Source organism: Gracilinanus agilis, chromosome 4 (genome assembly GCF_016433145.1).
Source record: "Gracilinanus agilis isolate LMUSP501 chromosome 4, AgileGrace, whole genome shotgun sequence".
In the NCBI taxonomy this organism is placed as follows: domain Eukaryota; kingdom Metazoa; phylum Chordata; class Mammalia; order Didelphimorphia; family Didelphidae; genus Gracilinanus; species Gracilinanus agilis.
In genome coordinates, this window is record NC_058133.1 from 115,724,695 (window position 1) to 115,752,337 (window position 27,643).

General features: G+C 40.1%; 1 protein-coding gene across 1 annotated transcript; it reads left to right on the forward strand.

The window, feature by feature from the left end:
- Positions 1-1,773: 1,773 nt before the first annotated feature.
- SERTAD4 (SERTA domain containing 4) lies at positions 1,774-7,742 on the forward strand. Its single transcript, XM_044674233.1, has 4 exons — positions 1,774-1,827; positions 2,328-2,519; positions 3,888-4,003; positions 6,220-7,742. The coding sequence occupies exons 2-4, from the start codon at positions 2,345-2,347 to the stop codon at positions 6,988-6,990; spliced, it is 1,062 nt and encodes a 353-aa protein (XP_044530168.1). The 5' UTR covers positions 1,774-1,827; positions 2,328-2,344; the 3' UTR covers positions 6,991-7,742.
- The last annotated feature ends 19,901 nt before the right edge of the window (positions 7,743-27,643 follow it).

The following is a 27,643-nucleotide window of genomic DNA, read 5'->3' on the forward strand; positions in this document are numbered from 1 at the left end:
CTATTAGTACTGATTAATAAGAAAGTAGTACAGGTCTGTCTCTCCCAGGGATGTTGTCATTTTGAGAGTTGACACAGACACAGGGTGCTGAGTTGGGAGGGAAATGGAGTGAATTGCTTTGTTCAGTCCCCCCAGACCAATTTTTTTTTTTTTTGGTGATGACTGTCAAGTGGTGAAAGAAATGGCACGTGCCACCACCTCTTTCTTTCAGAGCATCACTTCATCTTTTTCCATGGAAACATTATCAGTGAGCTCCCCTGATCCTTCTTTATAGCTTCTTTAGAAACATGGAGGATCTCAGAGCCCAGCTCAGGACCATGGCCTCCCTCCATAGCTGAAATGACCCCAGGAAGCCCCCTGACCCTCTTAACTTTGCTCTATCCCCAGAATATATTGAGTCTGAGAAATAACAGGGTATGAAGTTAGCCATGGCAGGGGTCAAGTGCTTTGAGGTTCAGAAACCACAGTGTGATTCTAATTGATCTCTTTCTTTTGATGCTGTTTTCTTGATCTTAAAGAGGACCTCCAGAGAACATTGAGATAGAGGAGAATGTGGAATGAGGCAATCATCCTTCTGTAGATGTCTCCCTTTCCTGAAAGCATTCCAGATTGCAACATTTGAAGAGGGAAAGCTAAATTGGACCTCTCATAGATATATGTGAAAGTTGTGAAAGACAGCCAGCATTAAAAGGAACATAGGCTTGTCATCATTCTCTTTGACAATCCTTTAAACTAGGTACTGAGATGGAAGATGCTTTGGCTCCTTTGAAATCAAGCAGTTGACATAACTGCTGAGACAAGATGGTGAGGAGGTCCTGATTAGTGCGAATAATGCCATTCTCATAAAGTGGTTCAGTGCATCTCAAGATTCACACTGTGTGAATTTGTAAAATTATGTAAAATATACTGCCCAATGGAAATGCCCAGTGCAAATTTGAATAATGCAACCACTTCTGGAGATTGCTGATTTGCCCTACTTGAAACTTAGCAATACCTTATTTTGGTGCTCTCTGGGTTCTACTTTTAAGTAGCTAATAATAGTCAGAGTTTCGTTGTAGAAACTTTATTTTCTTTTATTTTTAATCCAAGGCCCTTTCACTTTTTGGGGGGTATCAACCTTCCTCTTCCCCTCCTCCAAACCCATTCAAGAATGGAGTAGAGAAATCCTTGTTCACTTGTGTCCCACTCATGGCAACCCCCTTTGACCATAGCATGCCAATCCTGTCCAGGCAGTTTTCTTGGCAGAGATCATTGGAATGGTTTTGCCATTTTCTTCTCCTTAGGGAAATCTTGGGGACTTTTTGGATTATGGAGGAGAGAAAGAGAGCGACAGAGACAGAGAGAGAGAGGTTGGGGATGAGGTGGAAACTACTGGGATATGCAGGAACCCAGACTCCCTGTGATGACTTTCTTTATTTCTGAGCTAAAAAAAAAAGGCCACTGATGAAGAAGTCTTTTCGGAAAGTTTTCTTCTTCTTGTGTCTAGGTTTTGCAATGTGAGAAGTTGTAAGCTGCCTCTGGCCCTGAAGCCCTGGCTCCTGTTTAATATTCTGCCTGCTCAGTTGATGTTGTGCTTGGCTCCTATGGGATTGCAACTCACGGCTTGAAACTGGAGCCAATTTTCTGTCTTAATCTCACAGTGTTTTGACTGGAGGCAGATCCAGTTCAGTCCGATCAGGGCTAGTGGAAACAACTACCAAGTGTCTCTGTCTGCTTCGGTTTTTGGATAAGACAGGGGAGGGGGACACCCCACAGTGTTATAGAGGAAGCAGCGTTTCTGGAAATTCAAGGAGAGTGTGGAAAACAACTGAACTGATTTGTAGACCTGTGAGCATCAGTTGGTATTGTACTAGGGGCTTTTTTTGGGTTGTTTTTTTTTTTGATTGATTGATTAACGGATTTCATCAAAGGAAAACCTCTAGGGACTGTCTAGAAAATTGATTTTCCATCATTAAAAGAAAGAAAATGCAGGGCTTTGGGCTTGTTAGTGGGTGAGTTTTCTGTGGGAAGGTCTGGAGGAAAAAAACGTGGTAAGGAGGCCAGGCAGCTCTGAGAGAGGGCTGAAGGGAATCTGGAGAACAATAAGAAATGGGGTTTTAAAGATCCGCCCATGAAATGCAGATTGCTGAACGGGAGGCTGAGCTTCCAAAGAGCTGTTCGAGAGTTTGGCTCCAGCTCTGGGCTCTCCTCCTCTTCTTTTTGGAATGGAAAATAATTTAGAGGCCGAAGGAAAACCTAGAAGTTCGAGTCTCCCTGCTGCAAAGGAATGAAAATGCCTCACAGAGCCTCTAGCTTGATCTTGATTAAGGCTGTTTTTCTCTTTCCAGATTTAAGGTTGTCAGAGATGACTCTGGTTCTGTCCATGAATAGATTCTGTGATCCTATTGTTTCGGAAGGAGCTGCCGAAATTGCTGAGTACCAGACACTATGGGAATCCGACTGCTACAGCCACTCCAGCCCCTCGAGTCCTCTCCCAGCTCCCCCACAGGGGGACAGAGGGGCTTGCCACTCCCTGGCAGGTACTGTCCCTCCCTCTCCGTCCTCACCTGCCCCACGCTGAAGCTGGGGGTTGGGGGGGGGGGGTTGGGAAGCCCCAGCTGAGAAAAGGAGAAAAAGGATGCTCCTGGGATTCTCCTAAAGGGCTGTAGATATTGACTGTAATACGCAAGCCCAGACCTTTAGTGAGAAAGAACTGAAGGGAGTGTTTAATTACATCCCCAACTCTAGCTACGTGGACTACTACTATGGCTTGTGGAAGTCTTGCATCTGGTTCTGTTGTTGTTTTTTAAAATTAACATTAAAAAACCTAACCTGGAAAAATCCTGGGGCAACATTTTGGTTTTAATTTCACCCTCAGTGGAAGCATATGGTTTTCTTAGAGCTCCAGGAGCCCATAGTGGGCTTGACAATGAAATCTTTATCCAATGAAATAAAAAGAAATGGTACTTTTGGCTAGGAGCTCTGAGCTATTGCTTTGATGCCAAGCACACAATTGGCTTTAAAAAGAAGGTTAGGGCATTTTTTTTGAAGCCCACAAAATAAGCAATTTGTTTCTCCTGCTTATGACCATCCCTTTTACTCTTATTAAAAGGTAAATTCCTTCGAGTTATAATGAAACATAAATTATTGTGTAAAATATGAAGTGTAAGACAGGCTTAATAAAATCATGAATTGCTAAAAAAGGTACCAAATGGTTAAGTTTTGGTATAAAAACATTTTTACTCCTTTTTTGTCTAAATTCGTAGACGTGTGCTAACTGAGCCTTTTAGATAAGGAAACTGAAATTTCAGCTTCTAAAATATAAAGTTGTATTAACACATACTTAGAGATGTGTTTTCGTGCTGAGTGCCACTAATAGTCTAGGAATGGTAGACCATTATATTTAAATAATAGTTGTATTACTGTTTTAGGGTAGGTTCTATGGCCTTGTTCAGATGAGGACTGAGAGAATGAGATCGCTGGCTATAGAGTGTGTACGTGTGTATACACAGTTATAATAGATGTGTTTGGATTAGCACATTAATAGGTACATGGGTTTTTATTAAGTGTTTTAAAAATAAAACTCAGAGCTTTTGGATTCTTTCCACCAATTACTTCTGTTTGCTTGTAAATAAAGAGTGAAAATTTTCCAGATGAAAATATTAAGGCAAGTGTCCCAGCAATGCTGAAGCAAAGCATTTCTCTGGAATTGACTTAAGAAAAAGACTTGGGGCATAGAATTTAGTGAGATAGTTACTATTATGACAAATGTTTATTTTTAATCACCACATGTACAGACAAATAATGTAGCAGACTTATCCTGTAGTAGGAAAGGAAATGAAAGTATTTTGTTTGGAGAACCTCTGGCAAACCGCATGTCATTTGTCATATCTGATTTATTACCACAGGATCACATTACAGGGGAATTTCAAATCCTATAACAACATCCAAGATCACATACTTTAAGAGGAAGTATGTGGAAGAAGAGGATTTTCACCCACCACTCAGCAGCTGTAACCATAAAGTATGTTGTTGTTTTTTTTTAATAGTCATTTTTATTAAGAGTTTAAGATACTTAGAAACAGTCACTTGATGCAATTCCAGAAATTAAATTGTTCCACCCAAGCAATGAAAATGAGCCAGTTCTGAATCTAGGCCACGTTAATTGTTACTTTTAGGGGAATTTCTCCTTTTCAGGGGTAGTTTAAGAAATAAAGGGGTGAGACTCCTTTCATTTAAAATCATCTTAAGGAATGAGCATTTTTCTGCTTTTGTTATTTTGATATCAGACTATCAGTTGGGTTTACTGTTCAGACTTTCATAGGATAAACATCCAAACATATTTGAATCTTGATTTTGTTGCTTGTGGCAACCATTGTGATCAGTGCTGATGACACATGTGTCTAGATATATAGGACAGGTGTTCCTGAATGGATGCCCAAGCCAGAGAGAGAGAGACTAGAGAGCGTGATAGAATGTATTCATTTATTTTGGTAGTAGGATGGGGTGGGGAAAATTTTGTAAAGTACTTACTATAATGAAGCTACCAATCTAAATCATTTCAGAGCCCGTTCTTACTTTCTTTTAAAATGTCTACCAAGTTCATCAGAAGTAGTGATACCAAGAGTATCACTGCCTGAAATGTAGAGGGGTTTATAAACTCAATTTCTCCCCTGGATTTTGACTTTAAATGATCACTCTTTTGTAAATATTAATACTATGGAAGTGGGTTTTGAACAGAGATACCTATATAACCCAATGAATTGCTCGTCAGCTCAGGAAGGGGGGAAGGGAAAGAACATGAATCATGCAACCATGGAAGACTATTCGAAATGAACTAATTTTGAAAAAAAAATTCCTTTAAAAAATTTCTCCCCCCAAAATTTTGATATTTTGATATTTGATTTTTGCTATTTGTGATTTTTTGATGTTTTGCTATTTGCCATTTTATTTTTGCCATTCATGAAGGATGGTATTGTGTGTGTATATATACATATATATGTGTGTATGTGTGTATTATATATATATATATTCATAACTCTTAGATAGCATAGACTAACTTTGTTCCTGTTGACCTATGAGTTTGCCTCTTATGAAATGAAAGACTTCACCATAGGAATGTGAGAGCAGATTAAGCCATTTTGTTTTCTAGTTTGGGATGCTAACCACATTTTTGCTTCTTTCTGGATTTACATTGATTCTAAGATGATTTCATTTCATTTTTTGCCGTTTACATATAATAACAAATTTCCACTTAAGTTTTCCAGAGTTATAGATCTAGAGTGTCTGCCTCCCTCCTGCAGTTGGTAGGCCATTCATCGATTCTCAGATAGTGGAAGGTTAGGAATCCAGCATCTCCTCGACGGCTCCCCAGGCCCCTGGTAGTGGGGGAGATACTTTGGCCCTTTGAGTGGCAGGTCTGATCCAATCTCAGGCCTTTTAGAGCATTGCTGTCCCATTGCCTGTGGGTCATACGTTTGAGACAGAAAGAATTAAAAAGAGGAATGAGGTTAAAGCTGGAATCTTAGTCTCGCTGACTACCCTGATGTTCAGAGGCTTCCTGGAAGTTTGGGGTTGAGGCACCTTTAAAGTGTGCCTTATGGGCAAGTCACTTGACCCCCATTGCCCACCCTTACCACTCTTCCACCTAGGAGCCAATACACAGAAGTTAAGGATTTAAAAAAAAAATAAAGTAAAATAAATAAATAAAGTGTGCCTTATGTTATTAGGAATGTAGATACTAAATGATAACTTTAGTCCAACTATCAATAATATGGAATTAGGAAAACCCAGTGGAATTGTGCGTCGGCTAAGGGGGTTTAGGGGTGCTTGGGGGAGAGGGAAAGAACATGAAATATGTAACTAGGAGAAAATAGTCAAAATAAAAATTAAAAAAAAAATAATAAAATTTGCCTTAGTAGTGGCACCTCCATCCTTTTCCCCAGTGACTGAACCTTGGGTATAGCAAGAAGCCTGAACTTCCCTCCCTTGTGAGGTTTGTTTGGAGGGAGAGAGGTTGGTCACCCCCATGTGTCCTTGTGGAGCCAGACGTTCTGTCTGATGAAGGCTGTAACAGAGGCTGCCGTGGGGGAGAAGGGGGTGTCATAGGGAAAAGGGCAGAAAGTTCCCAAGGGGGAAACCGATGTTCCCACATGGAGAGGAGGCCTCATTTGGTGGTGGCGATGGCCAGGGTCGTTTTCTCAACCTTCTCCCCCTTTTTTCCTTCCTCCCCAATTTCAGACCATCTCCATTTTCGAGGAACGAGCTCACATCCTTTACATGTCCTTAGAAAAGCTCAAGTTTATCGACGACCCCGAAGTCTATCTCCGAAGATCTGTGCTTATCAATAACTTAATGAAAAGGATCCACGGAGAAATTATCATGCAGAATAACTGGTGCTTTTCTGCCTGCTCCTTCAGCGGAGCCTCCGCCCAGGAGTGGTTCATGGCTCAAGACTGTCCTTACCGCAAGCGGCTGCGCATGACCAAGGAGGACTGCGAGAAGTTCCACGCCTGCTGCTTCTACCAGGAATGCGGCGCTCACTACCTAAACTTGCCCTTCTCTGTTGGGGCTCACGGGGGAGGTTCCTCCGCTTCATCCTCCTCCTCCTCTTCCTCTTCCTCCTCCTCCTCTTCCTCCTCTTCTTCCTCCTCCTCTCCTCCCCCCATGTCTTTGCCCAGTTGTTCCCACCAGGTGGATTACGGCCTGGGCAGCGCCCCTCTGTACAGAAGCGACGACCAGATACCCGCCAATGAGATCTTCGTTACGAACGCCAGGGCTCCCAGCGTGCAGGAAAAGGCCAAATTAAGCGACGAGAAAGCGAGTCACGAAGCCGAGAGAGATGGCCCGAGAGGCGACCACGCTCTTGAATGTAAAGGCAAATTCTATGATTATTTTGAGACTGGGTGTCACGAAAAAAGCAATGTAAGTGAATCTTGGAAAAAATCTTTAAGGAAAAAGGAATCTTTACCGAGTAATAAACTGTGCTGCAGCAAAGGAAGTAAAATATGAGCCATCTTTTTGCTGTAACTTTGAAGCATGCACAGCATGATCAATTAGCTATCATAAATTTTATTTTGAATGGATTTTATAGTTTTGTACAACTGATACAATTATGCCATGAACATGTCGTGTAGTTTTTAATGCCTGGAGAGCAGATTGCATAAAACATCTGTACAGTCTGCATCAGTGAGCTCCTTATAAATATGGAGATTCCACAGAGAAGACAGTTGAATGACTGCTTACAAGTCTATCTTAGTTTCGTAACAGAAGAGACCAATAGATCACATTGGGGATGAGGAGCCCTTTGATACGTCCCTTGCCTCGCAGGGAGTCTTTCGCTAACTAAGAAACTTCGTCACGTTTGCCAATGAATTAGCTAGTTAATTTGGCGACCACGTCCACATTGCCAGCTAGGGTTATCCACTTCCTACATTACGATACAGTATTTATTCTGAGTCAGAGACTGGATCTAGTGAACCCAGGTGAGCTGGCTTCACACTCTGGTACAGACCCTGTTAAATCTTGGTATTTAACGGTCTTGGGTGACTGAAGAAATTGGTATGTAATATAATGAAACACACCTGTTTATGGAACCATAATAAAAAACAAACTATGTGGAGTAAAATCACTTGCAAGTCTCTAGCTTGCCTGTGATGAGTAAAAGAGGTTTTTTTTGGAGGTCTGTTGTTATACAGGGCGTTTTTTGGTGCCTTACTTTTATCTTAATTTTTGCCACGGTGAAAATTAAGGATAAAAATCAGAGTTACAGCAGGGATTTAACAAACAGAAAATCACACACAGGGTGGATCAATATTGTTCGAAAACTGTTACATTTGAAATATTGAGTTCAACTTTTTATTCGACATCTCTATTCTTCCTTTTTTTTTTTTTTGATGCCCAATTGCTTTTGGATTTGGCATTTTTAGAAAGGGATGGAGGAAACAATAGAGAGATCTGTTATAAACCAGCACTAGCTGCTTGTGCATTTCTATGGCAACAGTCTGTTGCTGGGGTTTGTTGTTTTTTTTTTTGGTTGTTGTTTGTTTTTATTTTTTTTTTGTATAATGAAGTTCATGAACCAGTGGCATGCTTTATACTTTAATCTGTTTTGCATAATTTCACTCCTTTAGATTATAAAAGCATGTGGTTTTTTTATATATGACTTTTGCTGTTAATTAAGAAGCACAATGTTAATAAATGATGTGGCGATCAATAAGGTTCTATCTTGAATGTAAAGATTTTAGTTTCTGAAAAGTTATTTTGGAGAAATGGGACTTGAATCTTCAATGGTTAAAATAGATTTGGTCAACATTCTTCATTTTCATCATTTAAGCATGTACATTTTCAAAAGTGTCCAAAATAATCCCTCTCATCCTCTTCTATCCCTAACCTATTTTCTAGCTGAAAACATATTCCCATCTATAGGGTTATTTGATTGACTTGGGACATTCTTAAACAGTGCTCCACAGGAATCACATATCAAAAAATGGAAATAATATGTTTTTCCCCACCTCCCCAATTTCTCCAAGATAAAAGCTTTTTAAAAAAATTATTGCTATTACTATTAAATATAGGTCTCATTCATACAGTGTATGAGTAGGATCATCATTTGGACAATTGTCCACAAGGACCAATTTTTTAAACATGTTCTTGTGTTATAGCTGAATAGTTTAGTAATGTCTGTTCTTTATTTTCAATATTTGATAAAATATTTGATGTTAGATATTAGATACTTGTATACCAATGTGTTGTAGTCAAGTGAGGTTTTACTTGGTATATATTTATTAAAATTACCAAAATTCATTAAGATTTTATATCTTTAATGGGTATTGGATATACATTTCTCTCTTCCTCTTCTTCCTCATCACCAAAATACTGACAACACCTAGACGTTAAAGTGGATAGTGACCAAAGACATTTTCTTTTATTAGTACAGAGTTTTCAGTATCTTACCCGGCAGACTTTTGTGGTAGTTTTTAAGTAACTTTAGTTTGTTTGAAAAGTCTATCTGTTAAAAAAATGTATGAAACTTTTAAGTTCCTCATGCTATCTGTTTCCATTATAACAAGTGGATGTTAGAAAAATGTTAAAAATCTAGCATTTTCAATAATATGTAATTTTTTTTCCATTTTTTCTTTTACAAAATTATAATACAAACTAAAGCCTGATTTATAATCATTTGTTAAAGAGAGGGAAAGTTAGTTGAAACTTGATCTGTCAAATGTAACATGTTTATTATGAATTTAACAATGATATTTGAATAAGAAAGGGGGAGGGCTAATCAAGGGTGCTTTTCTTTCCCTTTCTAACCAAAGGTTTAAAAAAAGGGGGGCTTGGTTATTGATTTTCCAGAATCACATTCTTAACAATAAGCTTTATATAAAGCTTTCCAAACTGGGCACCAGCATGTTTACCTTCTAGAATCAACCACAGCTGCTTACCTGAAGAGTGAATTTTAGAAAGTCTTGTGGACTTCAGAATATAAGAACACAGCACTGTCATTTCAAGTGGCCCTGTAGATGTTCACGAAAAATGCATTCATCTCTACTCCAGAATTCCACAATTTGTTTTTTAAAAAAACACTTAGAAAAAAAATCACAAGTTATTTTCCCAAACCCTTTCCCAACAATTCCTTTAAATGATGAAAGACAAGTTACCTCTGGGTCTCAGTTTCTTCATCTCTAAAATGAAGAGGTTGAGCTAAATAATCTCAAGTTCTTTTCACTTCGAATTCTATGTTCCCCATGATCCTATTTGATTTTAAGGGAAGGATGGAGAGAAAGAATTAGAGATTATACTCTTGATGCTGAATCAAAAATAATACAAAGCATTTTCAAAGTAATTTTTTTAGGCCTGGGAATTTAGGATTTAATTTACATGCAACTTTTGACGAACTCAACAAATATATAAAATAAGATCAACTTGTGAGTTTATTGTTAAAACAAAGCATTTTGTTTCTCAATGAATGACTATTTTTTTAAGAATTCTATTAGGGTTTCCAATAAAGTCCCCTATAAATAATTGGAATAGAGCTAGTTCTCAAAAGGAGTTAGTCCACCGAGTGCAAGTTTTGATAGATTGTAACTTTGAGTACAAGCCATTAAGTGGGTTGTCTTGTGTTGTGGAAGAACTTAGCCAGGTTCAGAGAAGCTCCTCATTTGAAAGTTGGCCACTAAAAAACTGTAGTAAATTAGAGTGGGGAGGGGATAACAAGAGCTTTCTACAGTTGGGGATGGGTGTCAGGGCTTGTGTTGGTGGAGAGAGTATCCACACTGATGAAACTATCCATCTTTTTGAAAAGTTAAAGAGTTTGTAGAAAGAGCAGAGCCCAGAACAGTGTGTGGTCCACTGGCATCCCTAGAATAAATCTAAGCATGGTGTTAAGGTTTCTGAGCATGGGGAAACCAGACTCTTCATCCATTCCTCACAAAAATGTTAGCATGAGGAAAAATATTTGAAGTAGATGGACAAATTAGGCACGGTCCCCCCCCCCCTCTTCTTTCCCCCTCTTGTTGAATCAGGATTACCTTCTATCAGATCTCCTCCCATCTTAGTGTTACACCTCACTCTCATTCCTGACCACTTGTTTTAAAATTTTAACTCACAATGGATATCATATGATACTTTCTAGCTTTAACAAGCCCTGGGGGGGGGGGGAGCAGAGATTCAGGATAGCATTAGCACAAATATCTAAAGATAAGAACTACCCAAAGAAGGGGAAAGAAGCATTGGTCTGACAAAAGAGAGATAGTTTGAAGTGGAAAATAAGACAGTGAGGCAATTTCTAAGTACCATTAACTGGTGTTCATTTTAAGATGGCTATGTTTTGATTTGAGGTCTAGAATAAAGGCATTCAGGAACTTTAAAGTCTCTGTGAGGCATTTCTGTTGCTTTCTTAGGATTATACAGCGCATGAGAGACTTCCTTCTAGCAAGGTGTATTCCCTTCAGTATAGCTATAAATTATTCTCTTTATGTAAAATAGCTACATGACCTGGGGTGAAATAGTAACCATAGTAGAGATTCTTCCATCCCAGTGTACATGCCATATATTAGGCAGGAGAACACACTTAGAAAAAGCACTCACAAAGATGTAGGTTATGAACACTCGAAACCTAGCATCCTGACATAGAGTGCATCAGCAAGTGAGTTTAATAAAACATGCTGTTTAAAATAGTCTGTAATTTCCTGTTTCTGCATATCACTTCAGTGTCTGTGACAGGCTGAGCGATGACTAAACTAAGAGAATTACACAAGCTAGTCTAGCATCATTTGCACACCATTTCCATGAAGTCCATCACCCTGAAAATAAACAGCCCTCTATTGCACTCTCCATAAACCTTTTTTTTTCTAGTTAATCCAGTTTAGGTGATTTGTCTGGACAAGAGTTCACATAAAAAAGATGCTGAGGGTGTCCGTGGATGTTGAGGTGGTGTGTAAACTATGTGATATGGCAGCTGAAAAAACCTAATATCATCTCACAAATAGGAGCATCATCTCCTTAGCCATGGGGGAGTGCAAATGGACAGACCCCATCTGTATTAGCATCTAATATTTGCATTCCATGTTCTAGGAAGGATGCTGGAAAATTGCAGCATGACCATAGGAGAGAGCAGTCGGTTTAGTGAAGGGCTTCAAGAGCATGCCATAGATGGATTATTTGAAGGTAATCAGGGATGCTTGTCATGGAGAAGAGAACAACTTAGGAGGGAAATGATGGCGTCTTTAAACATTCAAAGGAAGGAAGAGGAATCTTGTTCTGTTGTCTGTAAAGAGAGTTAAAAAACTAGGAACAGCTTAGGAGGGAAATGATGGCTTCTTTAAACATTTGAAAGAAGAAAGAGAATCTTGTTCTATTGTCTCTAAAGAGAGTCTGAAGGGAGGAGGAGGAATCTTGTTCTATTTGGCTAAATAGAAGCAAAAAACTAGGAGCAAGACAAATTGTTAGAGAATAATATTTAAGCTGGACGGAAGGAGAAACTTCCTAAACAAAACAGTACAAAAGTGAAATGAATGACTTCAGGAGGCATCCTGTTCCCACTTACTCCTTGGAGTGCCTTAGGAGGGATTCTGATTTAAGTAAAGATAAGACCAGATGATCTTTGAGGGCCATTCCAGCTCTGAGATGGTGTGATTCTGAGTCTGAACAAAGGGTCATTCGTAGCCTTTGAGTCCTCCACCTTTGATTGGGGAATGGGTCGATAGGAGAACTCATTTAAATCAAAGATTCCTAAGAAGGGAACACAAAGTACCACTGATGGGTGAGAGTTAGAAGCAGCCCAAGGGTGTGAATAGCAGCCCAGGAGTCAGTGACAGCATCTGTCTGTTTCCAAGGTGTCATCAAGGAGCAGCTGAATCCAGGCACCAGATGTGTGGTCCTCCGCTGCTCCTTCCCTGCCAGGGTGTCATTTCAGTCCTCAAGATACGTCTTCTTCCTCTGCAGACCACTCATGAGAGGAGGAGGAATGTTGGGGAGCTCAGATGGACCTCAGCTAATGAAAAGTCTGCTTGTCTAGTATGAACCCCAAAAGTCAGGAGAGAAAGAGCCCTCGGAAATGCCACCTGGAGCTGTGTTTAGCATGGTGTCATTCTCTACAAAACTGAATGCACTCATTTGACTTCATAAAGAGGAAGAAAAATGGTGACAAACCATCATTTGTCATGAAAAAGAGAAGCTGGAAGATTCATTGTGTCTTTTTGATCAGAAAACAATCTCGGGGCAGCTGGGTAGCTCAGTGGATTGAGAGCCAGGCCTAGAGACAGGAGGTCCTAGGTTCAAATCTGGCCTCAGATACTTCCCAGCTGTGTGACCCTGAGCAAGTCACTTGACAACCCCATTGCCTACCCTTACACTCTTCTGCCTTGGAGCCAATACACAGTATTGACTCCAAGACAGAAGTTAAGGGTTCTAATTATAAAAATTAAGAAAAAAACCCAATCTCATTTCTTTTATATTATGATTAGAGAAAAGCAAGTTGGGAATAGGTTTCATTTCATTTTCCCCTTTATTTTTATATTTCTGAAGCCCTCCTTTTGATTTTCTTTGGGGGATGGGGTGGCAATAAGGGTATTGGATTAAGTCTAATAAGAGCAAAAATAAAAACATGTTCAGTGGTATGTTAGCCAGTCTTTATCAGAATCCTAAATTACTATGGATTTTGTATATTTTTTTCACATTTTTATGTCCAGGGTGAATATAATCTTGGTTTTTTTGAGTAATATAGGAAGACCCATGGACATTGACCCCTCTCTTCCTTCCTCTGCCCCCTCCCCAAGAAGCACAGGTCTAAAAGAACTTCTCAAGTTTAGGTTAGGGATGGACACCGATTCTCCACCAAGATAGCCACCATGTTGAGCTGCACTTTGTAGCCTGGACTGATCAATATCTGAGGCTCCTTTGCTTTTAAGTGCTCCAGAAATGGAAGATTTGCCAACTGAGTTCAGCATTCTATACAGCCAGCACACAATTACTTAGTCCCTAATTCAAATTTGAGGCTGAATGTCTTTACTAGTTCAGGCTTTCATATATCAAGGTTTGAGCAATAATGTAGATGAATTGGTCAAAATACCCTTCTCAGTTTTGGCTGGATTACAAAATAACAGGCTAAATCAATATGCCAGGGTATTCGTGATTTTAACTGTTGCCCAGCAATAAGACAACAGATGTATCCTATTCTTAAGAAAATCTGATAGATGACAATCCAGATTCATGAAACAAATTAGGAATTATATCTATTACCAAAAACTATTCACTGTGAAAGGTTCCTTTAAGTTATGAGTATTTGTGCATTTAAAATAGAATTCTGTTTACAAAAATTAAATTTGCATGCAAATTTTCAGGAGTAAATCTTTGCTTAAGGTGAAGTGCACCTGTGATATTTGTTCATGAAATAATGCTTTTGAAGTGAAAATTTAAAAAGAAATAGAATGTATTGCATTCAGATCCACTGGATAAATAAAGAACAGGAATAATTTGCCCATAGACAAAAAAGTAACCCTAAGCAATCATTAAAGATTGGTGAGATGGTTCCAGGCCACACTTGAAAAACAGTAAGCTCTCCTATCCTATTTGGAGCACTGGGTTTAGTCCATTTTTTTCCTAGTCCAAACCAGACTTTGGAACAGTAAAATTAAAAAAAAAATTTTTTTTACCATTAACTGAGAAATATCCTGCCCTCCAAAGCTTTAGGGATCTGCCTTCAGGATGTAGGAATTAGAAGCCAAGAAGAAGGAGGGAACTAGAAGAGTCAGCTTTTAAGAAAGTTCTAGTTTTAAGAAAGATCTTTGCTAGCCTTGAAGACTAGCAACAATTTACTATGCCCACTGACTGGAAACTCTTCATCTCCGTTGGTATTAAAGAGCACATTGAGTGTGAATAAAAAAGAAAAAAAGCAAATGAAAAGTATTAAGAAGCTACACCTTTTAAATAAAGTACATAGGATTACCAAAAAAACCCAACAATTGCATTGAAATGTATACATACAATTATATACACATATTTGCTTATCCAAATCCTTGGACTGCCCTGAATTCTATCCATTGACTCCTGGGAAAAGCCTGTGGACCCCAAGTTCTTAACCTCTGCTAAGCAACCCAGATAATGTGACCCAATCTGTCATTCTCCAAATTCCTCCTTTCTGTAGTTTGGGTAAAAAAATCTCACCCACCTCTAACTGGAATCTCTCCAGAAAGAAGAACTCTTACCTAGTAGAATATGCTGCATTCAGTTCCATTGGATAAATAAGGAAGAGGAGTAATTTCCTATAAGACAGAAAAGTAACCTTAAGTAATCATTAAAGACTGAGCAAATTAGTCAATATCTTGGAGTCTCGGTCTAAAATGAGAATAAAAGCTACTTACAGAATGAAAATTCTACCTATGAGGCACTTAATAAGCATTTATTGATTTAATGAATGAATCTTTAAGGCATCTGCCAACCCCATAGGATTGATGTGTGTATTACTGAGCCACTGTCAGCGGTGAAGGAAGAGCCATTGATTAAGGGCTACGTGCGTGCCAACACCGTGCTAAGAGCTGGGAACAGAAGGACAAAAGCCAGGCTGCCCCTGCCTCGCACGCGTATTCCTTCTACTGGGTGACAAAGCGTGTTGGAGAGGGAGGGCCAGAGAAGGATGTTTTAGTCTGGTAGGGGACAGGGGTGGTGAGTGGGACAACTGAAAAATGGATTGGCATGCATCTTCCAGAGGCAATTATACAAAATGAGAGATAAAAATGAGGAGGGCTCCTGGGAGTGCAGAACTTCCAGGAATCGTACTCTTCTGGTGGTCTGTCTGGGAGGGTAGACATCGGGAGGGGCAGCTGCACAAAGCAGGAAAAGGAAGTGCCAACGTTGGAAATGCACCATCACAGAGAATTATCTATAAAAGGTCACAGATAATAAAAAGAGGTCCTGAAGGACCTGAAGAGTAAATGCTGTTCCAGTTTTCAATCCATAAATAAAAAGGAAAGGAAGAGAGTAGTGCCTGAAAACTTGAGGCTATTGAGCTTGATTTCGGTTCCTGGCGAAATTCTAGAATATATTATTAATAGGGTGGCGAGTGAGCATCCAGAAAAGGAAGTAGCAGTGCTGGTGTGTCAGGCAGCAGGACTTCATCAAGGAACCACTGGCTTCATTAGCCTCATTTCTCTTAGGACAGCATTGTTAGACTCAAGATTAAAGGAATGTTATATAGTTTGCTTAGATTTTTGTAAAGCAGTTTACAGCCTCGTGATATTCTTGTGAAAAAGGCAAAGAGAGGTAGGCTAGATGATAACAGAGATTAATTTTTAGGAACTAGTCGAATGGCCAAATAGAAAGAGCTGTCTTTAACGGTTTGATGCCATCTTGGTAGAAAACCTCAAGTGGATTGCTTCACGAAATCTGCCCTTGTGTTGCTTAAGGTTTTTGTTTGTTTATTTCTTTTTCAAATCAATTACTTAGATGGACCCAAAGTCTATCTGTTGCAATAACTTTTAGAGGGATTTAGGATTTGGGGAGGGAGTCCTGCTTCTTAGACCAGCCCATGATTCTAAAAGCAAAAGATCTATATTGTTTTAACTTATACAAAAGAAGACTTGATGCAGAAAGGACAGCACAAATTATTTGGGGAGGCGTTCAGGGGTAACAGGGTAAAATTACAGCTGGAGCAGTCCCTGAACTTTTACACAATGGCAGGAAGAGAGTGGTATTAAGGTGCAATTATAGGCCTGGACAAAAGCTGCTCATTTTGAGCATTCCCAGTTTCTGCTCTTAGATCACACACACCCCCAAGTAGTTTGGGAAGTATTTTCCCCATCAGGACAACATACCAATCCCCCACTTTGGGGACTAGAGCTTAACCCTACAAAACTGTCCCGTTGAGTTAACTCCCTAAAGCTGGGACTTCTCCAAGGGCTGGAATAGCCTAAAGGGCCGGAGGAGGCAGCTTCAAGACAAGGCCATACACTGTTTGTGAGGTTGATACATATTTTATATAGATTTACTAAGGAGGTGGAGTGTCATTCAAGCATAGGTTGAATGGCTACTTTTCAGTTACATTGTAGAGAAAAATATCCATTTCATAAAGTATAGGTTTGGACCAGAGCAGGGTTCCTTAGAGTTTATCGATTTTAAAAATTTTTATTTTTTTATAATGATTTCATTTTAATTGGTTTTCTTTTGTATCCCTGGGTTTTTTGTTTTTGTTTTCTGCTTTTAAAAATATTCTGAATAAGAGCCCTTAGGTTTACCAGACCAGTAGAGAAGCCATGACTCCAAAATGGTGAAGAACTGGATTAGAGTGTCTTTGACGCTTTTTCCAATTTTGAGATTCTATAATCTTGTAATTCCATGAGGATAAAAGTTATATATATATATATGTGTGTGTGTGTGTGTGTGTGTGTGTGTATATGTACATATACACACCATACACATATTTATTAGATATGTATATGATATATAAAACACATATATTTATTATATATGTATAATATGATATATAATATATATATGATATATTAAATACATATAAATATATTTCCATAAATATACATATAATATATTTTGTTTTATATTTTATATATTATGTGCATGATATAGAAATATTTATATGTATTCAATATCTAATATATCATGCATACATATTACATATGCATATATAATATATGCATATAATATTTTATTTATTTATGAATAGATTATATGTATGATATAGATAAAATATGCCATATACACATATGTATGATGTGTATATGTATCATGCATATATTTCTAATGTGTATATAATAAATATATTATGTATTTATAACTTTTATCCTCATGGCAGTATATATATATTCTAAAGGAAGACTGCTCATAGTTTAGGTGAATTTGACAGAAACTCAGTATTTTCATTTTCTCTTATTTTTTTACTGTAAAGTTCTTTGAAGACAAGGATCACATCTTAATTAATTTCATAACTTCCACAATCGTTCAGTGTCTTACACATACTAGAAGCTTAATAAACGGCTGTCGAATACAAATGATATAGAGAATAATTTATTCACTGCATAAGATCTAACCAAATTACTCCTATTTAATCATGAAAATATAACCTAGTAAATGGAAAGATAACTAGACAACAAGTCGGGAGACTTGGATTCTAGTTCTGTCTTTTCCATAAACTAGCTGTGTGACTTTGGACAAGTCATGTCACTGTGTAAAGCCCTCCCCCCCCATTTCTGTATCTATAAAATGAAAACATTAGGATAAATCACCTTCTAAAGCCCTTTCAAGCTTTCTAAAATCCCATTATTCTAATGACAAATGTGATTCTTTTTTAAATTTTTTAAATTTATTTTTTTAAATGTGATTCTTTTTAAGAAATCTTTCTTTTACTTTTTTTTAAAATATATATACTATTCAGTGTTTTTCTAATTCCTACTCTTTTTTCCAATTCTTTTTTTCCAGAAATTCTTTTTTCCAATTAAATTACAGGAACGGACTCCAAATTTCTCTTCCCAAACCAGCCACTAGGTTTCCCTGTCTGAAATGACTCTTTTCCCCCCCACATATGGCTGTTATTGTCATGTCTGTAATCCATTCCTCCAGATAGGCCGTCCTCCCCCATGGTGTCTTAATATGATTAAAAAAAATAAAAAAACACGCCAAGCCAGCCACAGCCAAGCAGGCGTAGAGCAGCTCCTACTGTCAGCAGACCGTTTCCCAGTTCAGGCAATCAGGGCGGCCCCCCTTCTCTCTCGTGTTTATGAGTAATAAAATGGCGAGCTCCCCCTCCCTTCTTTTATGAAGATAATTCTCCAACTTGCAGCTGTGACTCTCTGACTTTTTTTTCTTTTTGGAACGAGCCGAGATGATGGTCCCATAACCCAATTAGTGTCATTTGGTGGTGGTCCAAACACTTCCACTGCACGAGTTTTAATTTGGGGATCCCCGGAGGCTGCCTGCCACATCTGTACTCAGCCTGTTCTCCCCCCCCCCCCCTTGTCGGCTCTAGGTTTAGGGGAGGGGTGGCTGCGAGGCCCGGGAGGACCCCGATCCTCTTTCCTGGGCCCGACGTTGAAGCGAGGGAGGAAGGCTTCCCTCCAGGCCCGGCACCCGCAGGTGGGGCAAAGCGGGCAATTGCCAGGAGCCCGTCCGTGGCGGGCAGGCCCCTTCCCGTTGTCATTTCTGGGGCGTTTGTGCGGCTGTACCTGGTTGGGTCGGGCCTGAGGATGGGGTCTCTGGAAGGCCGCCGGCGGGGGGATCAAAGGTTCCGGGCCAGGGGGCCCCCCTGGCGTCCCCCCAGCGGGCCTGGCCTGGCTCTGACGGCGGGCGTTCATTGTGCGAGCAGCTGGCACCAGCTGGGAAGGGATCATTAGCATCACAAAGCGCCACGCTGAAGCGGTGCCCGGTACGGTGGGAGGCTCGGCCTAAGGGCCTGGGGCTCTCCGGAGCCTGGCGCTGCCACGCGTGGAGACAGACTGCCGAGGCGACGCTGCGGGCCGCCGTCTCAGAGCCTCTCCCGGGAGGATGCCCTGGCCAGGATGGACCGCCAGGAAGAGGCTGGGATGGGGCCTGGGCCTCATCTCATCCTCCTTTCTGAGGAGAGCCGAGGCCCGAGGCTAGCCCAAGGGGATGATGGGCGATTCTTGGTGGTAGGGACGGTGAGGTTGTTTTTCCTCTCGTCCCTGGCCTCAGTCCCTCCGGCTTCTTCATGAAAGGGCTCTAGAAGCAGACTTGTTTTAAGATGGTAGCCCGTCCAACCGTGGCTGGAGATGAAGGGTATAGGAAAATGAGGGACAAAAGACGGGAAAAGACCCGTGGTTTAGAGACTTTTAAAACAAATGCAGAGGGGCAGCTGGGTAGCTCAGTGGATTGAGAGCCAGGCCTAGAGATGGGAGATCCTAGGTTCAAACCCGGGCTCAGACACTTCCCAGCTGGGTGACCCTGGGCAGGTCACTTGACCCTCATTGCCCACCCTTACCACTCTTCTGCCTTGCAGCCAATACACAGAAGTTAAGGGTTTAAAACAAAACAAAACAACCAAACAAACAAACAAATGCAGAGAGGGCCTCTGGGTGGCTCCATGGATGGATGGAGAGCCAGACAGGAGAGTTCAAATAGGTCTCAGACACTTCCTAGCTGTGTGACCCTGGGCAAGTCACTTAGCTCCCAGTGCCTGCCCTTACTGCTCTTCTGCCTTGGAACCAAGACATAGTATTGATTACAAAGTGAAAGGAAAGGGTTTTTTTAAAAAAAATTAAATAAAAATAAATAATAAACAGGGGCAGATGGGTGGCACAGGCTTGAAGTTAGGAGGATTCAGGGGTTCAAATGTGGCCTCAGACATTTCCTAATGGTTTGACCATTAGGTTACTTAACTCCCATTGCTTAGCCCTTACCACTCTTCTGCCTTATAACCAATCCCCAGGATTGATTCTAAGATGGAAAGTAAGGGGCTTAAAAAAAATGCAGAGCAATGGCTAGGTGGCTCAGTGGGTAGAGAGCCAGGCCCGGAGACAGGAAGTCCTGGGTTCAAATGTGGCCTCAGAAATTTCCTACCTGGGTGACTTTGGGAAAATCATCACTTAACGGTAGTTGTCTGGCCTTCACTGCTTTGGGGCCAATTCTGAGATTTTGTGTGTGCATGTGTGTACACGCGCTTTATTTCATTAGATATATTTTCTTTGTGCATTCAACAGATGGTAGGTTATAAGACATTTGGGTACAACCCTACACACCCAAAGGGTCTCAGAAGCCACAGAAGTGACAAGAAAACACCAAATGGGGTCAGGAAGAGTTAGACAAGACTGAACAAGGACTGATTAATGAATAGATTCAGGCACATTATAAACAAAACAACACCCTCTAGTCCAATCAAGCAGACTTTCTTTCTGTTCTTCATACATGATACTCCATTTTTCCTTTTCACTGGTCGTTTCCTACGCCTAGAATCTACTCCCTTCTCACCTCCAGCTCTCAGAATCTCGTTTCCTTAAGGCTTGACTCAATCACTATCATCTACATGACTTCTTTCCTGGTTTTAACCCTCCCCCCAGTGATTAATATTGCCCCCTTGAAGCTTTTCTTGTAGCTCTATTTATGCTTGTCTTCCCCAGCTAGACTATAAATTCTTTGAGGGCAGAAACTATTTTCACTTTTATCTCTGTATCTTCCCACCCCTGCTGCTCCAAGTAGAGTTCTTGGCACTTTGCTGTTGTTTAGTCCATGAATCATGTCTGACTCTTCATGACCCCTTTGGGGGGTCTTTTTGGCAAAGATACTGGAGTGGAGTTTACCATTTCCTTTTCCAACTCATTTTTCAAATGAGGAAATGGGGGCAAATAGGGTTAAATGACTTGCCCTGGGTCACACAGCTAGGAAGTGTCTGAGGCCAGATTTGAACTCCTGATTCCAGAGCTGGCAATCTACCCACCACACCAGCTAGCGGCTGAATAAATATATATTGACTTGATTGAGAGCAGAAAGCCTAAAAGATTTAGTGCTGGAAAGACTGAGAAAATCAGTAATAGAATCAAACCTCTTGGAGGTCAGAAACGCCTAGGAATGGCCCAGAAAAGTCTTTGTATAAACCACCTTGACACTCACGTTCAGGCTGGTATCCTGTTGGCCCATTGACCACAAGCATCATTGCCTGCCCCTTCTGCTTGACCAGTCCTTCTGCTCAATCTTCAGCCTGGGGGCTTCCAGCCATGAATCCCGCTCTCTCCAACAGAATTCCCCCCAGCCAAATGACAGCAAGAGCTCTCTTCCACTGAGCCAGAGAATACTGAAGAAGATACATAATCTGAGCTGGGAGGGAGGACAAGTAACAAGAAATTGGGTTTCTATGGAGTAGCTAATTGAAGCTGGGCATCCCCAGAGTCCCATGCCTGGTAGCGGCGTTGGCAGTGCATCGATGGACTGTGCTTCCAGGAGAGCAGATTTCTCAGAGTTCCCTCTTCCTCAACTTCCCTCCTACCCTGGAGCGAGAGCATTCTGCTCTATCTTCCCTATATTTCCCCACTCCACTTCTCTTTGCCAAGACCAGAGTTTCTGGCAATGAGAGAGCTCGAATCTCATATTAATAGCCTAGCCTAGCCTAGGTCAATTCTCTCGTCCTCTCCTGCCATTTGGGTGACAGAATGAAAGCCACAAATCAATTTGTAGCAATAGAATCTAAGGGTCATTGATAGAGCTGGAAGGGACCTTAGAGACCATCTAGTCCAACCACTTTGTTTTACAGACACAGAAAGGGAGCCCCAGAGAGATGGAATAATTTTTCCAAGGACATATAGGTAGTAAGTACCAGAAACATAATTTGAACCTGGTTCTTTGTCTCCAGTCCATGATTTAAATCCTTGTCCTTTGCCTTTAAATACAGCACTTTCTACAAACTGGGACAACAATGAGGAATTTAGAAAGAACCATTGAATTTGGAGTAAGAGGATCTGAGTTCAAATTCAAGCTCTGATCACCAGTATGATTTGGAGACAAAATGCTTAACTTTTCAGGGACTTTTTTTTTTTACAGCTTTCCTTACCTGTAAAATGAGGGAGCTGTGTTAGAGATGATCTCTAAGCTACCTCTAGCTCTAAATTTCTGATGGTCTTTAAAAGTCTTTATTCCCATCAAACATAAATATTCATTCAGACATTTTATGCTATGAAAACGGATTCCAACTGAGAAACCCAGGAAAGAGGAAACACAGTGTTATCTCCCCTTCATATATTCTGAGCAGAAAGGGAGCGGGGCTTTGAGGATCTCATGGCTCAGTCACTGGTAACCCAGAATGCTAGTTGGCATTTTTTGTTAAATTTTATTTTAAAAAACAACCCTTACCTTCTGTCTTGGAATCAATCAATACTAGGAATCAATGCTTGGAACCAAACTATTGGTACTAAGGCAGAAGTGTGGTAAGGGCTAGGCAATGGGGGTTAAGTGACTTGCCCAGGGTCACACAGCTAGGAAGTGTCTGAGGTCAAATTTGAACCCAGGACCTCCCATTTCTGGGCCTGATTCTCAATCCACTGAGCCACCCAGCTGCCCCTAGTTGGTATTTTTTGTGAAACGAGAAGCTATTTGCACCTTAATCTGCCTGGCTAAGATTTGGGGTGTTTTTAAAGTGCAGACTTTTAAGTTCTAATAACTGTTCATTCTCAATAAATGTGGTTTTTAAAAAATAATTGTTTTAATTAGCAAAAAGGTAGTCTTATTAAAGCTAATTAAAGGCAATTTGGGAATCTTATTTTCACAAAATTAGAAAAAAGGGCAGGAGAAGTGGATAATGGCTGAGTCTTTTATTCAGAGTAGAAGAATCTGTAAGGTAAAGAGTGCCCAAGAACAGGTTTATATAGACAAAGAAGTTCATGGTGGTGGGCTAGTGGAAGGTTTTCTGTTTCAATAGCAGCAGCATTCTACCATTTTCTTTGACTTTAACCCTTTTCACTCTACCCCCATCCAATCCTACCATAATAGCCAGGGCATGAATCTTTACCACTGTTCACTTCTCTCTCTCCTAAGTCACACAAGGTACATATACTGGTAGCCACTGGTTCTACCCTATTACCTCCCCTCAATAGAGCCCTAGAAGAGCTGACTTGGGTCATTTGAATAACATTATAACCGCTGGAGGGGAAACAAATAGGTAGAGAGAGTGGAAGAAGTTTTCCAAGCTCCTAGATTCAATGGGAGATGCTAATTAAGCTGAAGCAAAGAAAGGAGTTTGAAGTTAGATGGATTCACCAGAGAAAAAATTCATATCTTAGAGGGAAACAATACCATGTTCCCATAGCCAATTGAGAAAATTCTGTGCATAAGTTGGGAGTAAGAGGGGGAAGCATTTAGGGAAAGAGCTGTTGGATCATGGTAAAGGAGCATCATTTTAAATAACCTGGAAGCATTATGAGCCCGAGTCTGTCTAGAGGGTGTGGAAAGTTTCAAATAACCCAAGGGTATTCAAGCCCTAGAGTTGTGAAACAGCTGAATCACTGGAAAACCAGTACTATCTCTCAAGGAGAAGGAGAACTGTAAGAAAACACATCTGAAAGACAAGCCACAGCAATGAATAAATGGAAAATGGAGCTATACCAGGGAAACATATATAGAAAGAGCAAGAATGGCCAAGATGTCTGTTGAGAACAAATAACTACCACAATGGAGAAATAGTGGGACAACAGGACAGAGACTAGCAATAGAGCCACAAGTAGGGAGATGTAAATGAGAGAGAACCAGCAAAAGTCTGTCTTCTGGAGAATAGCAACTAAAGTGGGGGAAAAATCTTGCCAAGGAGCATTGAAGGAACAAAGGAACCTTCAGTCCTTCCTCTCTGTACCCCCAGCCCAGGTATACTAAAAGTTATGAAAAGGGGAAGGAAAGCAGCATGGTTTGAAAATGCCTGTTAAATGATGGGAGAACTGTTTCCAGACAAGATAAGGTAATGGCTTACCTTGTCGGGCTCTTATAGGGAGTGCTAAAGATGGGTGAGAAGTAGACCTATGGATTTTTATAATATGTGATCACATGTCCAGGCAGCTAGGTAGCCCAATGGATAGAATGCCAGGTCTGGAGATGGGAGGTTCTGGGTTTTGGCCTCAAATATTTCCTAGTTGTGTGACCCTAGGAAAGTCACTTAACCTCAAATGTCTAGCCCTTGAAGCTCTTCTGACTTAGAATTGATACCTGGAGGGGGCAGCTGGGTAGCTCAGTGGATTGAGAGCCAGGCCTAGAGATGGGAGGTCCTGGGTTCAAATCTGGCCTCAGACACTTCCCAGCTGTGTGACCCTGGGCAAGTCACTTGACCCCCATTGCCTACCTTTACCACTCTTCCACCTATAAGTCAATACACAGAAGTTAAGGGTTTAAAATAAAAAAGAAAAAAAATTAAAAAAAAAAAAAAGAATTGATGCCTGGAATTAATTCTAAGACAAAAGGTGAGGAAGGGATTTTTAAAAAGTGATCATCAATGACACATGTAAAACCCAGTGGAAATGCTCATTGGCTAGGGGGGTGGGAGGGTGGAGGGGAGAGAAAAAAACATGAATAATGTAACCATGGAAAAATTTTCTAAAAAAATAAAAAGTGATCATATATGATCTATATATACATTCCTGGATTAATTTACAGGGACTGCCAATTTTTGATGCAGAGGGCACAACTGGAAATTCCTGTGGGTTACACCTATTCTATGTTCTTTTGTCTTAGTGAGGAAAGGGGGACTATTGCTAAAATGGTGAAGATTCATGTATTTAATTCACAATCATTTATCAATTCTTTCTTCTCAAAGGCACTCCTTTCCAGTTCTAACTTTCATTCCTATTGTCCCTGATCTAGTTCATCTCACCTCACACTATTCACTTGCTCTGACTAAATTTTCACTGTCCCCTAAATACATGTAAATTCCTACCTCTGTGTCTTGGCCCATATTGTTCTCTTAGACTAGAATACTATTGCCCTCTTCTTATCTAAATTCTAACTATCCTTCAAAATCGAACTCAAATTGTATATCATCTACAAAGACTTTTGCAGCTGCAAAAAAAGTAAGAGCACTGGACTTGGAGTCAGTAACACCTGAGTTCAAATCCTACCTCAGACACTAACTAGTTGTGTGATCCTGGAAAAGCTGCTAGTTTCTGAGCCTCATTTTCCCTATCTATAAAATGGCAATAATAAATAGCATTTACCACATAGGGTTGTTGTGAAAATCAAAAGAGTTAAAGTATAGCACTTTTTAAAACTTAAAGTGCTCCCTAACTGGTAGTTATTACTTGGAGCTGAAAGTCAATTAATAAACATGTATTTCACACAAGTACTGGGAATATAAAAAAAGAAAATACAAAAGCAGTTTCCACTCTCAAAGCAGTCTAATGAGGGAGACATCATGAAAACAATTCGTACAAACAAAGTATATTCAGAAAAAGTTGGAGATATTCTCAGAAAGAAGGCACCAAATATTTATAGAGATGGGGAAGATTTCTTGGAGAAGGTGGGATTTTAGCTAAGGCTTGAAGGGAAGTCAGGAGACCAAGAAGAAGAGGGAGGGAAGTCCAGGAATGGGGGGCACCCAGAGAAAATGCCTGGAGTCAGGAGATGGAGTACAATCTGCAAGTAGTCCATTATCAATAGATTGCAGAATTCATAAAAGGTAAATTAGAGGTAATCAAGCCTAATTCTTTTTTTTCCACAAATGAGGAAACTGAGGCCTATAAAAGAAGTTAAAGGATTTGCTCAAGATTACACAGGTAGTAACTGAAAAGTTTGGGATTTGAGTCTTGATCCTCTGACTCAAGTACACTTGATCCAGTGTACTTGCACCAGGCTGCTTCCTCATTAATATCTCTTTTCTTTATTACATACAATTAATCACCTATTTAGATTACTCTTTTGTATTGTTCACTGCTGTATTTCTTTTTCTAATTTAAAAGTTTTTAAATTCAATTTTATTTTCAATTCCAAATTCCCTCCCTTCCATCCTCTTCTCTGCAATATTGCTCTGTTATATTTCTACCAGTAGATGATAAATTCCTTAAACAAATGAACTGCTTTTATTTTAATCATTGCCTACAGTTTAACTATTATTAGAAATGTCTGTGGGAAAAAAGAAAAGAACTAGATCCAGGACCTCGAATTAAGATTCTAAGATTCCACCTATACGTGAATAAGGAAAGGGAAGTATTTAATCTAGGTTTGTACAACATTCAATGGTAGAGTTAAATTGTCAAATTGGCCCATCTTTTGTGAGGTTTGGGTTGCAATGTTTGAGATACCATATCCTAATCAAAAGGCCTGTAAAGGAGAAAGTCTCTATCAATTCACCAATTTAGATGTCATGGACAATAGCTACAATATTAGAAGGACAATGACCACCCAAAAAATTTACAGAGAACAAAATCCAAGAAAGGAGTCAGCAATAGAACTCCTAACCTTAGAGGTCTGTATACATAAAGGCACAAAGTAAGGGTAATGAGTGAGATGAAACAATGATCGAATATCGTTCTGACTGCCAATGCAGAAAGGATATAGATGAGAAGGTGGAGAAACAGTCCATAAACTTGGCTTTGAGGCATGAAGTAATTTGGATGGGACTTTATTTACCTAAAGCAGAGCAACTAATATTTTACTGACTTGTCCTAATGATAATTTCATCCTTCAAAAGATGGAAAAATCAACAAGGAGACATTTTAATCTGGGTCCACTTCTCATCAACAAAAAGGAACTAGTTGGGAGAGAAGTAATAGGAACCTTTGAGAGAAATGACCATGCTTGTATGAAGGTAATTTAGAATTTTACACTATTAGACTATTTAGTTTTCAATTAACTTAAAGGCTATAAAGGGCAAAGACAGAGATAATAAAATGTAAAGGTGAGGGCTTTTTAGGTCTGAATGATGCATTCTCTACTCTGGAAGGGTCTAGGCTTTGAGTAGCTCAATTGCCTATGAAATGCCCAGCAAAAGCAATGAACTTGCTCCAGATCACAGACTATCTCCCTATCTTGATCCCAAGATCTTAATTTACATGAGATTCCAACAGACATCTGGGAATGTAGACTGATCACCATCAGTAAGGATGAAGTCTCTCACTAAAGGAGTCCATCCCTGAACCAGAAGAAATTGTCACACAGGAGAGACTATACTTTTCTCAGCTCTTTCCTAGAGATGATAAAACTTTGAGGCCCCCCCCCAAATCAAGGAGGAGCAGCTTTTGTCAATTTTAGCTAACGGTTATTCCCTTTTAATGACAGGGCATCAACTAACTCCAGCTCTAAAGAGTACAATAACAATATTCAGCTGGGTCAGAGGCTTCCTTGGAAAGTGTGAGGTGATGGAGCCTGCAGGTACCTATTAAAAAGCAAATCCAGGAAATCTAGCTCTTCTCTTTGTTCACTAGAGATGCCACAATTTGTGGGGTCAACCCAGCGAGTGGCCAAGTGACCTTCCAGAAGGCTCAACTCAGCTGCAGCCATACTTGGCCTTCTGCAAGCAATTTGTCTGTTCGGACCCTTAGCAATAGCTAGTAAAGAGCCCATCGAACAGCTGAGCGACACACCTGACCTAGCCTCGCATTGGGCTATCCAGCAAAGACATGGTACCCTGTGAGGAAGAAGCCCAGCTAAGAGGTAGAATGAGTCATTTCACCTACACGGAATTCATCAGTGAAATTTAGGAAGATGCTCTCTGCAAGGACAGTTGTGAGTTTTCTTGGCT